Genomic DNA, 20,025 nt, shown 5'->3' with positions numbered 1-20,025 from the left:
CCAAAGGCTTTGAGGGTCACATCATAAAAGGCAGCTTGTTATCTGTGCCCTGAACTTTGGTACTGGGGAGGGGGTCCTCCCTTTTAAAATATGTAGATGCTGTGGGTTGCATCCGACTAAGTTCTACTTTGAGTAGACCCACTGAAATGAATGAACCTAAGTTAGCCATAGCCATTAATTACAATGGGTCTGCTCTGAGCATTATTAACATGGGATACAACCCTGTATCTCTGTTGTTGTTTTTATATGCCTTCAAGTCGATTATGACTTATGGCGACCCTATAAATCTTTTTTTGATATAATCATTAGGTTTTCATGGTAAGAGGTATTCAGAAGTGGTTTACCATTGCCTTCCTTTAAGCCTATGGCACCTGATATTCCCAGTTGGTCTCCCATCCAAGTACTTACCAGGCCTGACCCTGCTTAGCTTCCAAGGTCAGACAAGATTGGGTGTGTTCAGGGTAGTATGGCCTATATCCCTAAAAGCCTTAAAAAGTGCACATGGGAGGTACCAAGAACCTCAGAGGTCCCATAGAAACTAACATTGAGGATCATTACATAAACCATTCTATATTTAAATTTATATCCTGCCCTTCCTTACCAAAAGAGCCCAGGACAGCAAACACACATGATAGAAAAAAATCTTTTTTTTTTTACAATAATTTTTATTCAAATTTCCATAAAACAAACAAAACAAAATCATAAAACATTCAAAGACAAAAAACAAAATAAAAATGATTAAACAAAAAAATAAAATGTTGACTTCCCATTTGTCGCAGATCAGTTATAGGTCTACAATATATAACAATCCTGTCTCTTAAATTATATTATAAAATCACTTTCCTCCAGTAGTTATCTTAATTAATCATCAAATCTCATAGACATTACTTTATTCTTTCCACAAAAAGTCAAAGAGAGGTTTCAATTCTTTAAGAAATATATCTATCAATTTTTCTCCAAATAAACATGTTGATTAATCCATCTCGTTAATAATAATAATAATCTTATTGTCATAACCATAGTCCAAATAAACATATCGATTAATCCATCTCATCAAATCTGTTAAGTCCAATAATTTCAATAGCCATTATTCCATTATCCATATTAATTCCATCTTCCATCTTCAGTAGTCCTGTTAAGTCCAGTAATTTCAGTGTCCAATCTTCCATTATCAGTATTCCATAATAATCTTGCTGTCATAGCCATAGTCATATAATAAGAGTCTGATGGGAATTTCCTCTATCCCAAATATTTTCTTGCCATCGGTTCTGAATAAGTTGCTGAAATATTGTTGTAAAGTCATATCTCTGTTCTTCTTTTTTACAAAATGCACTGGCTCATCTCTTGAGAGTTTTTCCATTGTCACATGGCTGCAGTTAATTCCATAGATTTTCTCTATATCAAGCTCCATCACGTCATTCCAGTCCAGAAAATTATCCAAGCCATTGATAACTTTATCTCTAATATCTTCATTAATTTCTTCAGAGATAACGTTAAATTCCAAACAGTAGATTTTATTTCTAATATCCATAAACTCCAGATCTTTTTCCAATTCCACATTTGTTCCAATCTCCAGGGCTTGTATCTTCCCTTTATTTTTTCTTTTCTCATCTCTGATCTCATTCTCCTCTCTCACAGGATCCCCTATTTCTTTAAGCTCCTGCGTCATTTTGCTCAGTTCAATTTTCAGCTCCTTACTGCCCTGTCGCAGGGTTTGTTTCGTTATCTCAATCTCATCCATTATTTTCTGAAACATAATTACTTCCAGATTCTCAGCCACTTTCTTGATTGCCATTTTTAAAACCACGAAAACAAAACAAAACAAAAATAAAGAAGAACCACTTCTTATTTCAGCAACAATTGGGTTAATATTCCAGGCTTGATGACATCACAGTATAAACAGAGCAGCCTGCCTTATCTCTCTATGTTCAAGAATACAAAACAAATTTAGTTCCCAGCATCAGAACAGTTAGTGGCGTCGTGAAGAAGCAGATTCGTCAAAATAAAATAGACCAAAAAGAGAATAGTCCCAGACAATATAATGTTCCAAAGTTCATATTTTTTATTTTTTTCTCCTCGGAATAGAAATTCCTCTTCTGTTTATATCTTTAGAATACACTTCCAGGACAGCTTTTTGCAATAGAAACAGAGATAAGCTGTTAATTTCGTGAATAACAGAGAAGAGTTATAGCTCACCCAGAAGTTCTTTAAAGCTGATTCATTTGACAAATCTCTTTTTGCTGCAACAATTTAAACCAAGTTAAAAAAAAAATAGAAAGAAGGGTGCTTGCCTGTTAGTCCGTTTTCTCTTTGAAGAAAAGATAAACGTATCGCATTAATCAGATAGAGCTTGTTCGGAAGTCCGTCCGGCATTGCTGGCTGGACCTTTTCTCATAAATTAATGAAATCCAGTCCTCCCAACAAAAACAGGCTTTTGAGGTTGATCTCTACGTTTCTCCCTGCCCGGGAAAAATTTCATCAGTCAAAAAAAAAAAAAAGTTCTGACTGATTTATATCTGAATAAGCTTCTTCAGAGGCGGGAGCCCGTCTCAAAAGCAGGCACAAGCGAAGTCATCCTTCCCGGAAGTCATGTTAGAAAAAAAATCTAAAAACAATTACAGTGCAGATGCAGACTGGGAAAGATCTCTGCTTAAAAAGCTTGTTGGAAGAAAGTCTTCAATAGGCAGCAAAAAGACAACAGAGATGGCATCTGTCTCATATTTAACGGGAGGGAAATCCAAAAAGTAGGTACCATGACACTAAAGGCCCAATTCCTATATTGTGTGAAATTAGGGTTGCCAGGTCAGAAGCATCCCCAAACCTGAGATTTTAGGGGCGGGCCCGAGTGATGTCACGAGGCCGGCCCAAGTGATGTCACAGGGCGGGCCCAAGTGATGTCATTAAGCATGATACATTAAGCATCAATCACAGTTGCTTGGAGTGTACAATTAAAAAAAATATCTGACTGGAAATTAAGCTAGACATCTTAGCTAAAAGATGGAGCCTGGGTAGGGAACATTTAATCTAGCCTACTTGCTTTCGGCAAGAAAGGTTTAAGTGCCTTCAGGCCAGGCCAGTCGCCAGAAGGTCACTGTAGGAAGAAAGGAGCCTAGTGTTGTGGAGATGTTAGATGGGAGCATTTGGGAGTAAAGATGGATGCCCCTGAAGGCTGCAATTCTAAACACATGTACTAAGGGACTAAGCCCCCATAGAACTCAACAGGACTTACTTCTGAGTAGATATAGTTTGGATTGTGCTGTTGGTAAAGCTTGACTAGGGATCCTCTGCAAAGACATCCATATCCAAGCAGGGTTGGCAACCCCCTGCCTGGAATGCCCTGCCCTTATCTTTTAATGTGGCTGCTCCAAACTTCTTTACAGATTTGACCCTTCACTTCAGAAAGAGGTCTGAGAAATGAGTAAGTGTAAGAAGATTATCTACCCTTTCTGTCTGCATAGATGCCCTCATCCTTCCCGTACACCCAGCAGAAGCTCTGGGCCAGGCGGGACACAGTGGCATCTCATAGAGGACACCCTCCTCTTTCCTGGGGTATATGATTTGTCCAGGCCCAGAGCAGATTTTGGGGTGGGCACCCCCAATTACTTATTTTTCCTGTATGTCTTTTTCTGCTTTGATTTTGTATAGATGCCCTCTTTTGTGCCTTGCACCCAGCAGAAGCTCTGAGCCAGGCGGGACGCAGTGGCATCTCATAGAGGACACCATCCCCTTTCCTGGGGTATATGATTTGTCCTGTCCCAGAGCAGAGTTTGGGGTGGGCACCCCCAGTTACTTATTTTTATGATTTTATGACATCATTATGTATTTATGATAATATCAGAAGCCTGATGGGGAGAGTCCCCCGATCACAGTGATATATCATACAGGGTACCCCAACATATATTTTGGGGTTCAGAGACATGTTAAGTTTGGTTTGAAGTTGCTGTAGTTGTCAACTCTTCTTCTTTTTTAGTGTTTTGAACTTTCAAGCAAATAAGGAACTGGGAACTAGGAACCAACTTCAGCGTCATATCAGTTAAATAGATTAAACCGTCGCAGGGGCGGCGGCTGACATTTTGGTGTATATCTCGGGAAACAGACCACCTAGAAACTTTTTTTTTTAAATTGAAGCTGAGAGTCCGGAGATTAAGGGGTGCTAGCCGGAGAGCCAGAGGCCCCCCAAAAAAACCGGAGAATCTGGCCAAAAACCAGAGACCTGGTAACTCTATGTGAAATGGACTTCCTGATCAGATGGTATTTGCAGGAGGCCATCCTGCAGAACACATTGATCGATTGGGTATATAAGGGGTGAGATGATATTAGAATCATAGAATAGTAGAGTTGGAAGGGGCCTGTAAGGCCATTGAGTCCTACCCCCTGCTCAATGCAGGAATCCAACTTATAGCATATCCAACAGGTGGTTGTCCAGCTGCCTTTTGAATGCCTCCATTGTTGGTGAGTTCACCACCTCCCTAGGTAATTGATCACATTGTCGCACCGCTCTAACAGTTAGGAAGTTTTTCTTGATGTTCAGTCAAAATCTGGCTTCCTGTAACTTGAGCCTGTTATTCCGTGTCTTGCACTCTGGAATGATCAAGAAGAGATCCTGGCCCTCCTCTGTGTGATAACCTTTCAAGTACGTGAAGAGTGCTATCACATCTCCCCTCCGTCATCTCTTCTCAAGGCTAAACATGCCCAGTTACTTCCATCTCTCCTCATGGGGCTTTGTTTCCAGTCCCCTGATCATTTTCGTTGCCCTCCTCTGAACCTGTTCCAGTTTGTCTGCATTCTTAAAGTGCAGTGTCTAGTACTGGACACAGCACTCAAGATGAGGCCTACTTCCTGTATGTGTCTTTTTTTGTTTTCAGGTCATCGCTAAGCTTTCTGTGAAGCCACATTGGCTTCTTTTGCTGTCTTTCCCCTTTTTGCCTTGTTGGAATTGTTTTAATTGTGCATTTAGAATTTCCTTTTTTAGAATCTCCCACCCATCTGGACTCCTTTTCTCATTAGGTTGGCTTGCCATGGAACCTTACTTGTCATTGCGCTGAGTTTATTAAAATCTCCTTTCCTGAAGTCCAGGGTACACTTATGGCCAGTCTCAGCTTTTGTTTTCTTTAAAATCAAGAACTCATGATCACTTTCCCCCAGAGTTCCTGTAACTGCCACTTCATCCACTAAGTCATCTCTAAAGGTTAGAATCAAGTCAAAGATCCTCTAGTTTCTTCCTCTACTTTCTATAAATGGAAATGGACTGCCTTCAAGCCGATCCCGACTTATGGCGACCCTGTGAATAGGGTTTTCATGAGGCTGAGAGGCAGTGACTGGCCCAAGGTCACTCAGTGAGCTTCATGGCTATGTGGGGATTCGAACCCTGGTCTCCCAGGTCATAGTCCAACAGGAGAAAGTTATCTCCAACACAAGTCAGGAAGTCAAGAATTTCTTGGGAAGGGCCATGTTTGGCAGCATTTGTCTCCCAACTTAGTCTTCAATCTTTCCCGTATCCTGGTTCCATGTTCTATAGGGCTTTGTACACTAAAACCAGCACCTTGAGCTGTATAGTGCAATCCATGTATTATGAACAACATATTTACCTGTATTATTTATTTATTTATAAAGAAGGAGCCCAGGGCAGCAAACAAAAATACTCTAAAATATCTTAAAAACAAAAGACTTTAAAAGATATTAAAACAAAACATCTTTTAAACAAGCAATGATTGAACTGGGATCTATAGACCAGTGAAGTGTTCTTTTACAAACAGAGTTGAGTGCACATGTGTTCTGGTACACACAGTGGTAGTGGTCATATCTCTTGTGCTTTTACGGGTGCTATTTTGCTGCTCTCCTATTGAGAGCAATCCTTGTGTTTGTTGCTAGCTTTCTGGAAGTGCAGGAAGGGCAGGAGACAGGTGTGTTCCTATTCAACCTTGGCTAATCCATCAAATGTTGGCTTCTATTCTAACTTCATTTGGCACAAGAGCAAAAGAACAGAGTACAAACACTCAGCATGTGACTCTCATTAACCTTGAGTACTGTGAATGGAAACCCACAACCTCTTGAGATGGAATACTTAACACTATGCTGAAGCATGTCAGAACTCAGTTCCCTTAGATCTGGCAAGTTGCGGTGCAAACAACCAGCATTGCATCTCCATGATTGCTGGCCAGCCTCAGTCAACAGGGTGAACTGGGGAAGGTCTCTTAAGGTTTGTCTTCACAATCACATTCTCTGTCCTACTTAGAAACATTTGGCTGTGGAAGAATATTGCGAATGTAATCTCTCTTTTTTTGTCTGTTGAACACTGATTTGCTAAGTTCAGGCTCCTGACAGGTGTTAGTAAACTTAACTGGTTTATCATCAAGGTTGTGTTCAGATCTCCAGAAGGGCTCTGAATGCAGTTTTGAAGCAGAGTTTATCCTCGACTAGGGGTAGGGAATCTTTTCAAGTCCAAGGGCTGCATTCCCTTTGGGGCAACCTTCTGAGGACTACATGCCAGTGGTGGCTGGGGTCACACTCACAAGTGTGAATGTAAATGTTCCCTTTGTACAGTAGTCCAGTTTCACACTTGGACACCCATCTCTATCCTCCATCCAGATAAGAGGCCTTATCAGAGTTCAAGAACACAGCCCAGCCAGGCAGAAACACTCGGGATGAGAAGAAGGGCCCCGAAGGGTGTGGCCTGGGGAGAGTTTCAAAGGCCAAGTCAAGGGCCCAGGAGGGCTGCATTCAGCCCCCAGGCCTAAGATTCTCCACCCCTGGAGAAGATAAGTAGGAACAGCTTGGGAGAGTATTGCTTAAAGGGACCATCACTATGTGAATTAACAAACGTTCCTGTTTTGTCCTTGCCTTGACATTTCGTGCAAACTTTGCACCTTTTCAGGACTCTCCTTGTATTTATTTTTTTAAGGCAAAAGTTGGAGGTCTATTAGAAGCACTTGTTTTTATTGTTGCTGCTGATATTATGGGGGAAGAGCTACGGCTCAGTGGTAGAGCACCGGCTTTACATGCAGAAGCACCCAGGTTCAATCCCCGTCATCTCCAGGTAGGGTTCAGAGGGACTCCCAGTCTGAAATCCTGGGGAGCCACTGTTGGTCAGTGTCAACAACAATGAGCTAGATGGACCAATGGTCTGACTCAGTAGAAGGCAGCTTCTTAAGTTCCTATTAGCAATATGGATTTCTATGTTGTTTTACTTATTTTTTTACTATGCTGGCCGGTTTATAAAATTCTTATCTTTTAAGAAGGTCGCTAGTTCCTCTTTTACCAGAAATCAGTATCAATAAACTGAACTAAGGGGGGGGGTTACCTTCATTGTTGAGGAGGGACAAGCATTAAGAACAGATCCATGGCATGAAAACTTGAGATCTTAAGGTATCCAAAGTGTTCCTCAGGACTGTAAAAAAATTAAAAAGATTGGTTTTCTTTTGGAGTTGCTGAACACACCCGGGCTTTTTGTGAATTACTCAGCATCTCGGAAACCCAGTTCCTGAGAACTTGGAACATTTTTCTGCCTGGCTTGGCCATGCTGGTTTAGATGTGGTCCACATGACCACTGGGAACTTGGCAGAATTAAACCAGCACTGAAGAGCCGTTGCAGGGTTTACATTAAATTTTGGAAGCTGCTGCCTTTGCCAAGTCAGGCCATTGGTCCATCTAGCTTAGTATTATCTACGCTGACGGGCAGCAGCTCTCCAGGGTTTGAGACAGTGGTCTCTCCCAGCCCCACATGGAGATGCCGGGGATTGAACTTGGGGCCTTCTGCATGCAAGGCAGGTGCTCCACCACTGAGTTATGGCCCTTCTCCTAATGCATGGCTCTGGGCATACAATTAAACAAGGTACTGAAATGTAACAAGGCCAGCAAATCATCAGGCAGGGGTCTGTCCCAGCCCTTGCTGGAGATTCTGGGGATTGAAATGGGAACCCTCCGCATGCAGAATGGATGCTCTACCACTGAGCTATGGCCCTTCGCTTATATATGGAAACAAGAGACTGCAAAGTGTAGGCACTACTGACTTTTATTGCCTGGAGGTGGGGAAATATTTAAAGCACAAGGCAAGTTAGTTAAACAGAGACGTGAGCCAGTCAGTCTTGGTTCCCTTTCCAGGGTCTGCCTCCTCTCTATGTTAAGAGCCACCGAGTTGACTCACTGGCTCCAAGGTTTCATTCTCGGCGAGTTTGAGTAGTTTGTTCCTGCATCAACACGCCCTGGAAGGAGGCCAAATAATTCTCATACCTGCCTCCTCTTTTATCACATCTCGGTAAACACAGCCAGGGAACAAAAAGTCAAGGTCAGGGGAGGCGCTGGCAAGGCACGGGGGCAGGGGCGTGCTACAGGTCAGGTTGTGGCCAACAGCCTTTTTTTTCCTTTGGCGGGTGGGAGGGAATGAGGCTGTTGTGTCAGGGGGAATGATTCCTCCTTTGCACCAGTGCCAAAAATGTATTCTGTGTAGGTAACTAGGGGACGAAGGCTGATAATTTGGCAGTGAATCATCCCACTGACTTTCATATTCAGCAGCCGCACTTACCTGTAAGATCTGACTCCCCTACCTCCCTCGGGCCAAACTAGACCTTTTGGAAGAGATGCACCATGCAATGTGACATCATCACACTTTGCATCTCCCTGCTCTCTCTCTCTCTCTCTCACACACACACACGCACACACCTTACATTATTGACTGGAGACCCAGAGCACAGGAACATCACATCTTGCATGATTTGATTAGTTGTTTTTTTAAAAGAGAAATGGAACAGTAGCAGCTATGCATGCTTGTCCTTCAGCCCTTGCTAAGTAACTTAATGTTGACAGTATAGAGAGGCTGCCTAAACCAGGGGTAGAACATAGGAAACAGTCTTGGCCCATCTAGCTCAGTACTGTCTGCACTGACTGGCAGCAGCTCTCCAGGGCTTCAGGCCAGAGTCTCTCCCAGTCCTGCCTGGAGATTCTGGGGATTGAACCAGGGACCTTCTGCATGCAAAGCAGATGCTCTACCCAGAGCTACAGCCTCTCCCATAAATTTCGCTCAGGTTGTTATTAGTAGTACAACAGCTGGTATGGCACAGAAGGGAAGAGAGCCTGGCTGGGAGTCCAGAGTCTGTGACTTCAAATCCCCGCTCGTGTCTCCTGGGCGTCAAGGGCCAGCTAAAGATCATCCCACAGTGAGTGGCTCAGAGGTTACGTGCCCTGCCACCTGTGCAGCCGTGGGAAAGCTGCATAGTCCCAAGGAGCCCAGTTGCTCCCCAGCTGGCAGTTGCGGACAAGGAAGAAGCTGGCTTGTGTAGCTGTGACAGGCCCTAGCCAGCTGGGGAGGACTAGCCTCAGAGGGAGGCCATGGTAAACCCCCTCTGAATACCGCTTACCATGAAAACCCTAGTCATTGGGTAGCCATAAGTCAGGATCGACCTGAAGGCAGTCCATTTCCATTTTCATTTCATTAGTAGTAGTAGTGTTAGCATTATTGTCGTCCTTTTTTTCCAAATTGAAAACTCAAAGCGACTTAGAACATTAACAACAGATATAAAAGCAAGAATAAAAACATCATAAAAAGACTACATAAAAACAACATCCAACTTCTCCCCACCTGACTGAAAACAAACAGAAAACAGAAAATTAAACTGCCAAAGGCCTGGGTGATTAAAAATGTTTTTACGGTGGTGGTGCCTGGCACGCCTCCCTGGGGAGAGCATTCCACAAATGGGGAGCTACCACTGAGAAGGTCCATTCTCTTGTTGCCACACTGTATTGTCCACACTGCCTGGCAGCCACTCTCTAGGATTTCAGACAGGGAGTCTGTCCCGGCCCTACCTGGAGATTGAACCTGGGACCTTCTGCATGCAAGGCAGATGCTCTACCACCGAGGTATGGGCCTTCATAGGGAACCTCTAGCCACTGGGTCCGAAGTAGGCTCACCAAGCCTCCCCATTAAGAGTATACTTCAAAATGGGGAGTTGAGTCCTTTGAATGACTGGCATGGCAGATGGTCAGTAACATACAAATATTAGAAGCTGATGGCTCCTGCAGCTATCCAAAGCTGTGCTCCTTTGGATCAGTCCTTGTGGACAAGAGGCCTGGCTATGAATTCTATTCTTAATGTTCTTCCTGGGTTTTTCTCTCTCTCTCTCTCCCTGTTCCTCCACTATTCCAGGTAGTGGACCAATTCAGCTGTGGCAGTTCCTGCTGGAGCTTCTCACGGACAAGTCCTGCCAGTCCTTCATCAGCTGGACAGGTGATGGCTGGGAATTCAAGCTCTCTGATCCTGATGAGGTATGTATGGCTAGGGCCGGTGCCAAAGGGCAGCCAGGTGGGGCCCTGGCTGAGGGCCCCATGGCCCACAGAGGCCCCTGAAGGGCCCCTCATTAGGGTGAGGGAATAGCACTCCCCTTCTGCGATCTGTGGCAGGGTTCCTGCCATGGATCTCAGGGAGGGAGCTGCCCCCTGGCTTGCTCACTCACTCACTCGCCAGCCTGCCTGTGCCCACTCACCCTCCCCTGCCCACTCACTCCCTTGCCCACCCGCCCGCTCGCCTTCTTCCCTGCCTGCTCGTTCACCCTCCCTGCCCCGCCTGCTCACTTGCCCTCCCTCCCCTCCGCCTGCTCGCTCACCCTCCCCCCTCACTCGCCCGCTCTCTCACTCACTCATGTGCCATCCCACCCTCTGGACCGCTCTTTTGTTCCCCCACCCTCCTGCCCACTCGGTAGGGCGTACATGCGGCTGCCAGGCCCCAGGGCAGGCTGGTGCCCAAGGGCCCTGGCATGCCTGGCGCCAGCCCTGTGTATGGCCCTCAATCAGTCCTGCAGAGACACTCTAGCAATGAATGAATGAGTAGATAATGATCACCTACTTTTATATGTGTCCAGAGACTGGAATTGGGGGGACGCCCTCTTAACAGTGCTGTATTTGGCAAGTGTGTGATATGCAACAATGGATGAGTGGGCATTTTCAGTAGCAGAATCCTTATTGTGGAATTCCTCTCCTTCACACATCTGACTGGTGCTGACCCTAATGAGTTTTTTGCTGCCAGTTCAAAACGTATTTGCTCACCCAGGCTTTTGGTCAAATTGACTGTGGGGCTTATAGCCAGGCCTCCTCGAGCTCTTCTAGTGCTACATGTCATGTGGAATTTAGGTTTATATGGTTTGCGATACTGTTTTTTTGTACATTGTATGTTTTATATTGTATTCGAAAACTTTTGTATGATGGTGACCATCCTGGGAGGACTCTATAGTTCTGAAAGGTGGTTTGCAAGTATTTAAATAAATGAAACACATTTATTTATTTGATTGATTTGATTTGCTTCCTTACCTGGGCTTCACCCTAAGCTCCCGGGGTGGGTCACAGCAAATTACAAAACAATAATAAATGGTTTAAAACATATTACAGTCACAAGAATAGGGTATGCCCTATAATGTCAAAGGCCAGGGCAAAGATCTTCAGCATATCATGAAAAATTAGGCAAGTGGTGTTTTTTTTTAAAAGTCCACATTTTGCACCTGTTTATTGTCTTCCCATTCCCTTCTGCACCCACAGCATACAATTAAAGCAGGGCACTGGGAAGTAGTGCTGTGAAGTCAGCACCCTTGACAAACCACAGTTCCCAGGATTCTCCCTGACTGTTAAAGTGGTGTAAGAGTGCTTAAATGCATGGTGTGGATGTAACCATTTGCCCTTACTTCAGAGCTCTCCACAGGCTTTGATTATGTTGATGGCAATTAATTTTGTGCGCTTCATGTTCCCAGGTGGCGAGAAGATGGGGCAAGAGGAAAAACAAGCCAAAAATGAACTATGAGAAGTTGAGTCGTGGGCTGCGCTACTACTATGACAAGAACATCATCCACAAGACTGCAGGAAAGCGCTATGTCTACCGCTTTGTATGCGATCTGCAAAGCTTACTGGGATACACACCTGAAGAGCTCCATGCCATGTTGGATGTGAAACCGGACGCCGATGAGTGAACGCAACAAGCGGGCAAGAGCAGAAATCCTTGTGCGAGATTCAGTGTGTCCATCTAGAAATTCTATTGAACTTTGCTATTTTTATTTTTTTGCTGTCATGATTTTCCTTTTTTTGTTTGTTTGTTAAGAAACAAACATTTCCATTGGTTGTGGTGGGATTTTATACTTTTGGATGAAACTGTGACATATTTTGGCTTGGAAGAGAAAGAAAACAAGTTTTGTATTTGAATGTTCTTGGAGAGTTTTGTTGGGGGCTGATACTTTAAAAGTCAGGGAAAAAAGAGTTCAGCTGTTAACCACCTTGTTACAATCACCCAATGAATATATTAAAGAACTCCCCCACCCGCACCCCCAGCAAGGTGTCATAAACTGACAATCCATAAGCTTGTAAGACACCTTTTTATTTTTTAGCGGGGAATGTTCTTTGGGGGCAGAACATCCTGTTTTGCAGGGAAATCATATTGGAATAGCTAAGAGCTGTGGTCCCTGATAATTTTGCATTTCAAAATACAAGTTTGTTTGTTTGTTTGTTTGTTTGTTTGTTAGGAGGGACCAAAACCTTTTTTTAATTTGTAAAAATAATGTTATTTTATTAAATTTTGTGCCAGTATTTTTTTCTAAGATAGTCTTAAGCTCTAAGATGGTCTCGGTATTGCAATATTGTATGTTGGGGTTTTTTTTATTGTTATGCCAGCTGGAAATTTTATCAGCATTGACGCTATGTAGACCCCACCAGAAACAGACACATTAAACTGTTAGATAGAAAATCTGGTGTGTGGGGGGCAGGGAAGAGACCTATGTGTGAATGGCTGTTTCACTTTATCACTGGGCCTCCTGCACTTTACCTGGTCTGCTCTTCTATTCTTACTGGTAGATCTATTTTGGGAAACAATTGGAGAATATTTTGGTCAATAATGTCATTTTTACCATGGGGCTTTATTTGGACTCTCTTTCACTTTTCCCATTCGCTCTCAAGATATTTTAAAGAAAGGTTTTTATTCCAGGATTAAATTTTAGGGTTATTTTTAATCTCCTAGTTGGTAAATTAATGGACAGTCTGTTATTGATCATTGGTTCTCCCACCGCACAGGTATCAATCACTAAGTATCACAGGTAGTGTGTAGAATGGGGTATTTTGTAAAAAGAATAGCTATTGCCTTGAGGGTACTCTAACCTTTCTTAGGGAGCCAGAAACCCTTTCCAGATGGCATAACATGTATATAAGAATGCTTTCTAAGATTCTGCCAGCTGGACCCACTTCTGGTATGAAAGTTCCTTCCAAAAACTCCATTTGCTTTACATCAGTCAGGACCATCAGCCATGAGCCTAACACATACACTATTTTAGCTGCATGCCATGTTGCCTCTAAAGCCTATGTGGGAATGTGAGGCAAAGATACTGAGGTGGTTTGCAAGTGGCACTAAGCCAGACTATGCCTTAGTGTGAAGATGTGGGCTCCTGGAGAGGAGATTGCAGCTGCTTCCAGTCCTTCCATGCTGTTGTGAGCAAAGCCATGGTTTGGCTTAGCATGTTGTCTGACCTTGGGCTTGTGGTTTGTCTTACGCCAGACAAACCAGGAGCTGTAACCAAGATAAGCAAACCATGGGTTAGCCCACATCAGGGCAGCAGCAAGAGTGACTAGGGGCAAAGCTTTGCAACCATGATCTCCTCAATCTCCACCCTGAGAACCTTCATGCTTGCACCTCTGCTCTAAAGTTTGGCTCAGCTTTACATGAGAGCCAGCTCAGTTATTGTCTTTTGTTCAAGCTCGGCCGGAAGTTGAACTCTGAACCCCAACCTGTTAAGTGCTTGAGCTCCATACTCATGCAGTCCCAAAGAAAAGAAAAGAAAAGAGGATGCACTAGGCAATAGGTAACATTTTCCTATTAAACATTGCTTGTTACATTCCTTTTTAAAAAACACCATAACATTCAAGGAGGCAGGTGGGGATGTGGAGTGAAACAGACATTTCTTTTCCTTCCTCACTGTCTTTTAAAAATATTACTGATTTCGTTGGTGGAATGTTGATGCAATTAAGACAATGCGGGTGTCAATACACTCCCCAACCTCCTGGCCCAGCTGTGACTTACAATGACACCGTGATTTACAGTTGTATATGTCTGCATGTGTATTTGACGGGGTGTGTGTGTATGTTATCAGCCCCACCTACCTGAGTGTAGCTGCATGGTAGATGCTTTTATAACATCTACATCTATAACATGATTGCATACAAACCATACGTTTAAAGCACATTTGAATTACATGGCTTCCCCCAAAGAATCCTGGGGACTGTAGTTTACCCCTCCCAGAGCTACAATTCCCAGCATTCTTAACAAAGTACAGTTCCCAGGAGTCTTTGGAAGAAGTCATTTGCTTTAAATGTAAGCTGTGTACGCAGCCCGTGTTTGTCACATTCACACTTTATAATTTATAAGTGAATCCTTCATCAGTCATAAATGAGTTATGCTTAAGAAATGCAAGCTATGAATCGGCCTATAAGAGTTCCCCGTGGAACAAAATTGGAGAAGCTATGTCTGTGACCTTAAAGCAGCAAACATTGTAATGTATTTTTTTAAAAAAAAAATACTTTTACTTTGTGTTAAACCCTGAAATAGTGCAGAATTAAAAGAGGGGGAGCTCCCTGGGTCACTGAAGTGTCAGCAGCATTTGAAACAGACCAGGCCTGAGGTAATGCCTTAGGTTTGCAGGGCTAGGCTGTAAGTAAAAAAGAAGAACAAATAAAGTTGTTTATCAGAGATCCCTTTCCCACCAACCTTCCAATGAGGTGGTAAATCTGTGTCTGAACTGAAGTGGACCTTTTCAAACTGCAGGTCAGATCTCACAAGATAGAATGCTACTCGGGCCAACGCAATTCTCTGCACACAGAAAGCTAAATGTTAGATTCCTCTCCTTAACATGCCAATCGTTGATATGCATTGGTTTGTATGGAGTATTCCAATGTGACTCCACCCACATCCAAACTGCTCTCTATATTCCTTAGACGGGAGTTTACCATCGCACTTGTGGTGGGTGGGAACCAGGCTCTATCCACTGTCATGCCCTACGAGACAGGTAGTCTTAAAGACAGGTTATCAGGAGGCATGGATATAAGTGAAGCCAAAGGGAGTTTTCACTTTTGCTAAATGACTGCAGGCCATCAAGATTTATGGATGTATTCCTCACTCAGAATCCAAAAGGATAGTGCCAAAGAGGAATTGGGCTTAATAACTCTTATTGTTGTGCCAAATACCAACAGAGGATATTATCTACACAACAAGCGTACAGTGGTTTTAAACCAATTTAATTATCATAGCTACACCTGCAAAGAATCCTGGGAACTGAAGTCTGCTGAGGGCTCTGATTCTGCTGTCAGAGAAAGCCCTAGTTCCACTCATAAAACTACAGTCCCTAGAGTGCTTTTGGGGGAAGAGGGAATGGCAATTAAATGTTTAATTTTTGTGGTGCAGTTCATTTGTCTGTTTCAAAAAATGGGCACTTGATAATGCATCAGACCCCCTAGTTGTGACCAATGAATAGCTTCCATGAATTTACCCATGGTTTGTTGAAAATTGCTTGGTGTATCTTGGGAAGACATAGGACAAAGTTTCTAAGCCAAGAATATTAGTGGTGGATGTTTCTGGAATGGGAATACTGATATCTGAATCTAGAGTTCAGTTAGATTTAATTGCAGCAAAGAAAAAGAAGAGTGTGAGTAGAAGATGAGAGGAAAATGAGGGTAGTGGAGGTGGGGAAAGACTGTATCCATAAAAGAAGAGCAACTTCCAGTCTAGCATTTCGAGCATTTGGTGGCTGTAGATCTAGGCCAGTTGTGGGGAATCTTTGCCCTCCAAATTTGCTGAACTATTATTCCCACCATCCCTAACCATTGGCCATGCTTTCTGGGGCTTATGGGAGTTGTAGTTCAGCAACATCTGGAGGGCAAAAGGTTCCCCACACTTGATCTAGACAAAAATGGATAAATGCCTGTGGCTACACTCCAGCCAATAGGCAAGAGAAAGAGAAGCTGTTATGAAAGTACAGGAAACAACAAGTTTTGCAAATGGAGTTCCTGTGTCCCAGAACTACTGAAGCCTGTTCTAATTTCTGCAGCTAAGTAACCAATAGGCACAGATCCAAAAAATATTAAGATAATTCCACCGGTTATAAAAACCTACTCCCAAAATGACCAGTTTATATGATGAGCTAATCAAGTCTGGAAGATAAACTGCACGTGTGAAGCTATATCATAAACTTTAGAAGTATACAGAGTTGCCACATTTGTGAAGTGGGCTTTGGAAACGTTCATTTCTGTTTTAGATTAAGCACAGCTTACCATGTTGTCTAAACCTGACAAACATTGATTAATCTTAACTGCAGTTTGTTGAAACAAGCCCAACTGCAAACCATATTTTAAGAAGGTGGCTCATTTCAGCAAACCATACTTAAGGTTAACCACAGTTTAGGGATCAGACTGAGCACTTGACTGTGGTTAAAAAAACTGAAGGAGAACTTTCTGACCTCATGGCCATACTGGAGAAGGAAAAGAGAGAGGGGGAGCACATAAGCCCAAACTCACTGTGGCTCACCCTTGTAGTATTAAACTGTAGTTCAGCATTGCATGCAAATGTTCCCATTTTCAAATGATTTTGTCAATTGGCGTCTATGCTTTGAGGTGTCTGAAGCAATGTAATTCTTGAAGCACCTTCCTGCTTTTGCCTTGCAGCACACTGTAGTCTAGCTCCTGTAGCTTGATCTCTATGGCATTGCAGACCAGATCATTTCCATCGAACAGCAAGGAGCTGGGGGCCCTTCCAATTTTATGAATCTGATTCAGATTGATATTCTGTCCAGGTCAATCAATATTCAACAGAAAGAAGTATTCTCAGGGATCTGGAAGTGTAGCAGAGTGCTATCAGCAATACACGGGAGTATCTGTGGCATTCGTTCCTTATCAGTGTTTGTGCCTAACTTGCCATATGTCATTAAGTGCAGAGATGAACAGGCAATATTGTCTTAGCGGTGTATTCTGCTTGGTCTATGGTATTTGCCTTTCCACTCTGCAAAGTTGACAACACTTTTGTTTTAAGCTTAGCTCTGTGAACTAGCAAAGAGAACTGTAAAGTTCGTAGATCCTGGCAATCAAAATCTTGTGTTGAATCTGTGTTAGTGTACTTTGCATGTTTGCCTACTGGTACTACTCTGACCATAACTCATACCATTCACTCTGGTGGGGCTTGTGGAGGAAAACTTCCCAATGGATTGGGATATTTGGCCTTTCCTCCATTTTTAGTTCGTGAGAAGTAATTTGAGTGCCGCCGGGAGAGTTTGAGACGTACAATGCTTGTGAGTGATTAATTCAATGACTCCTAGAAATTCAGTTCCTTGTCTATAACATCAGAGGCATTCAGTCTCATGGCATAAGTTGCTGTTGTTTGTTTGTTTTGCAAAAGACAACCCTTCTCTGGAGTGGCATAACAATCCAATGCGGTGGGGGTGGGGAGAGAGAATCTGTGGTGGCAGAAGTGTCAAATCCAGAGCCCCACTGGTCTAGTCTCCCAGCAGCCTGGCCAGAAGGTGAGGACGGTGGCTGGAGAGAAAATAAATACAGCAGCTCCAGACCTAGAATCTTATCCCTCCTTTGCTGGGAGAACAGGAGAACTTTGGATACTGTGGATCCGCGCCCTCTCTTGATCCACCCCAACATGCGCCTTTTTCCTCTCAGCCAACGACAGAACATTGATGGTGGTGGAGGATGTCTGCAGAGTTTCTGCAGCCACAATGAGGAGGCCTCCATGTGTGCACCTCTGCAATATCCTATAAACCACTGGATTGTGCCTGTAGGGAGTATAGTATTACAAGTATCTTGCAATCTGCCTTTTACTTACTGTTGAAAATTCTGATGTGATTGTTTAACAACTTGTTCTAAAACAGGAGAAGTGAACCCTTGGACCTCCAGATGCTGCTGAACTATAACGCCCATCAGCCCTAGCAAATGTGGACAACAGGCAAGGATGGTGTAGTTCAGCAATATCTGGAGGGCCAAAGGTTCCTCTCGCCTGCTGTAAGAGATATCCAGAGGGAACTTGGAAGATGTCTTTGCCACGGGTAACTTCTAATTAGCATCTGAAATATGGCACCTATCTACATTTTTTTCTGTCTTTTGAATCGCACGGTCTTTAGAAAATATATCTATGTTGGAACATTCCAAACAAGTAGGTTGGCAACTTAGTGTACATTGGACAAGGAACTGTGGCCAACTGTGGCTTTCTGCTAAGTGTACCTGTATGGCAATATTCATCTTTGTCTCATTTTTGCATTACATATTTAGGTGTACATGTTGAAAAGGCGTACACCTAAAAATGTCAAGTGTGAAACAGCCCTCTACATGGAGCTGTTCCGTTATCCTATTTTGCCTGTTCATACATTCATGTGACTGGAGAATTGCCCATTTATTTCCTCAGTTCTGTTTCTGATGGGGTCTTTATAGATCAAATGAACTATTGACTCCATTCCAAAGATGTTTGTATAGATGATACCTGATGTATACATAAATGTTATGACAGAAATATCTCCAGGAATTAACTGCCTCAGCAAAGTTTTTAATTGAAAAAAAAAAGTATGTTGTTGTTTGTACTTTTTTTTTGTCTTTGTTTTTATACCTGGTTTTTTTTAATGCTGATAATTTTAGAAGAAAAAAGATTGTTATATTATGCTGTTCAACTATTTTCCAACTTGTATTTTCATATAATTTATATTTTATAAAACTGAAGAAAAAACCTTAAAAAGCAAGATTTTTTTAAAAAAGGAGAAAAAGCAGGTGCTTTTTAGGAAGAAGAAAACCAAACTCAACTGAGGTAGCTTAGAGATGTAGCGATGTCTGTGTGTGTTTAAAAGGAAAAAAAAGAAAAATTCAAAATCACAACCCCTCCCACACTGAAGACTTAATAGGGAGTGGAGTTGGTTTTGTTTTAATTGCTGATGCTGGCACATCATTCTTCTGGAGAGTCTTTTATATACTGTAGCCTTATTTCATATTGTATTTTAAACCATTTGAAATTAAAAAAAAAGTCACAAAGCTATGCTGTATCTGTTACTTTGTTTAGTCCTCTATTTTACTGAAGACCACAGCTCATGTTAGGCAGGAACCATTTACAGATTATCTAAGACCTGATTCAGGCAACCTGTTCATTGTACATCCATCCTAATTAGCTTGCACAAAGCTTACGCAGAGGTTAGATTATATCCAATCTTTACTGAGCATTCATTCTAATTTGTTTGCAGGGTGATGATATGACAATGAGCATTCATCCTGATTTGCTTGCAGGGTGTTCCATTATTCATTCATTCATACAACACTTTTCAGTGCATTTCCCCATCACTTGCCAATGTCATGCCCCCACTAGGAGAGTCCTCATCAGAGGAGGAACTGGTGCTTCCTGAAGGGAGGAACCATATGGAGGTAACGGTCAGCCACTGGAGTGTCTGCCTAAAAGCCAAGACCTCCTCAACAGTAATGGGTTACTTGTGAGGACCTGCTTCCAATAGACCAAGCTCCACAGATAGCTCTAGGGATGGGTGAGAAGTTCAGTTCAGTTTGCATTTCAAGCTGAATCTTATCAAATCCATACTTTCCAAAACAATATGGGAACCAAAACATAGCCATCCTTCAAGATTTGCACTTCCTCAAATTTTGCAGTGCCGTTCGCCAACCGATGAATGTGAACAAAAATGTTTTTGTAAGGGGAAAGTGTGCATAACAGTGAAAAGAACATACGAAAATACATTGTATGGCGAGAAATGGCTTGCAGAAATGTGTACTTTAGCCCAAACTGCCTAAAAATGTGTTTATTAGAAGAAATACACACTAAAATGCTTGAGAATTTTAATGTTATTTTTTTTTTAAAAAAAATGCAAATAGCTGCAGAAATGTGGAGAATTGAATTTAAGGTTGGAAAAATGAGAAACTGAGAGAACCGAAACTGACTGATATTGCAGTCCCTAACATAGCTCTGATGACCACCAGCTGTGCCTACAGTAGGGCTTAGCAGGCTCTTGGATAAAAGCCTTCAGTCCCTTGGGC

General features: G+C 42.7%; 1 protein-coding gene and 1 pseudogene across 5 annotated transcripts in view; one reads left to right on the top strand and one right to left on the bottom strand.

Annotated features, from left to right (window-relative positions):
- The window catches only part of ETS1 (ETS proto-oncogene 1, transcription factor), a 156,177-nt gene extending 137,165 nt beyond the window's left edge, over positions 1 to 19,012 (top strand). For all 5 annotated transcript variants that reach the window (XM_061592506.1, XM_061592503.1, XM_061592505.1 and 2 more), the window contains 2 exons: positions 10,139 to 10,257; positions 11,730 to 19,012. In XM_061592506.1, the coding sequence (XP_061448490.1) occupies positions 10,139 to 10,257; positions 11,730 to 11,945 (335 nt within the window). In that variant the 3' untranslated portion in view covers positions 11,946 to 19,012. The remainder of the gene's footprint in view (positions 1 to 10,138; positions 10,258 to 11,729) is intronic.
- Positions 360 to 479, bottom strand: LOC133368898 (5S ribosomal RNA; annotated as a pseudogene).
- Positions 19,013 to 20,025: the final 1,013 nt, after the last annotated feature.

Source organism: Rhineura floridana, chromosome 12 (genome assembly GCF_030035675.1).
Source record: "Rhineura floridana isolate rRhiFlo1 chromosome 12, rRhiFlo1.hap2, whole genome shotgun sequence".
NCBI lineage: Eukaryota > Metazoa > Chordata > Lepidosauria > Squamata > Rhineuridae > Rhineura > Rhineura floridana.
This window is presented reverse-complemented; position numbering and strand designations above follow the sequence as displayed.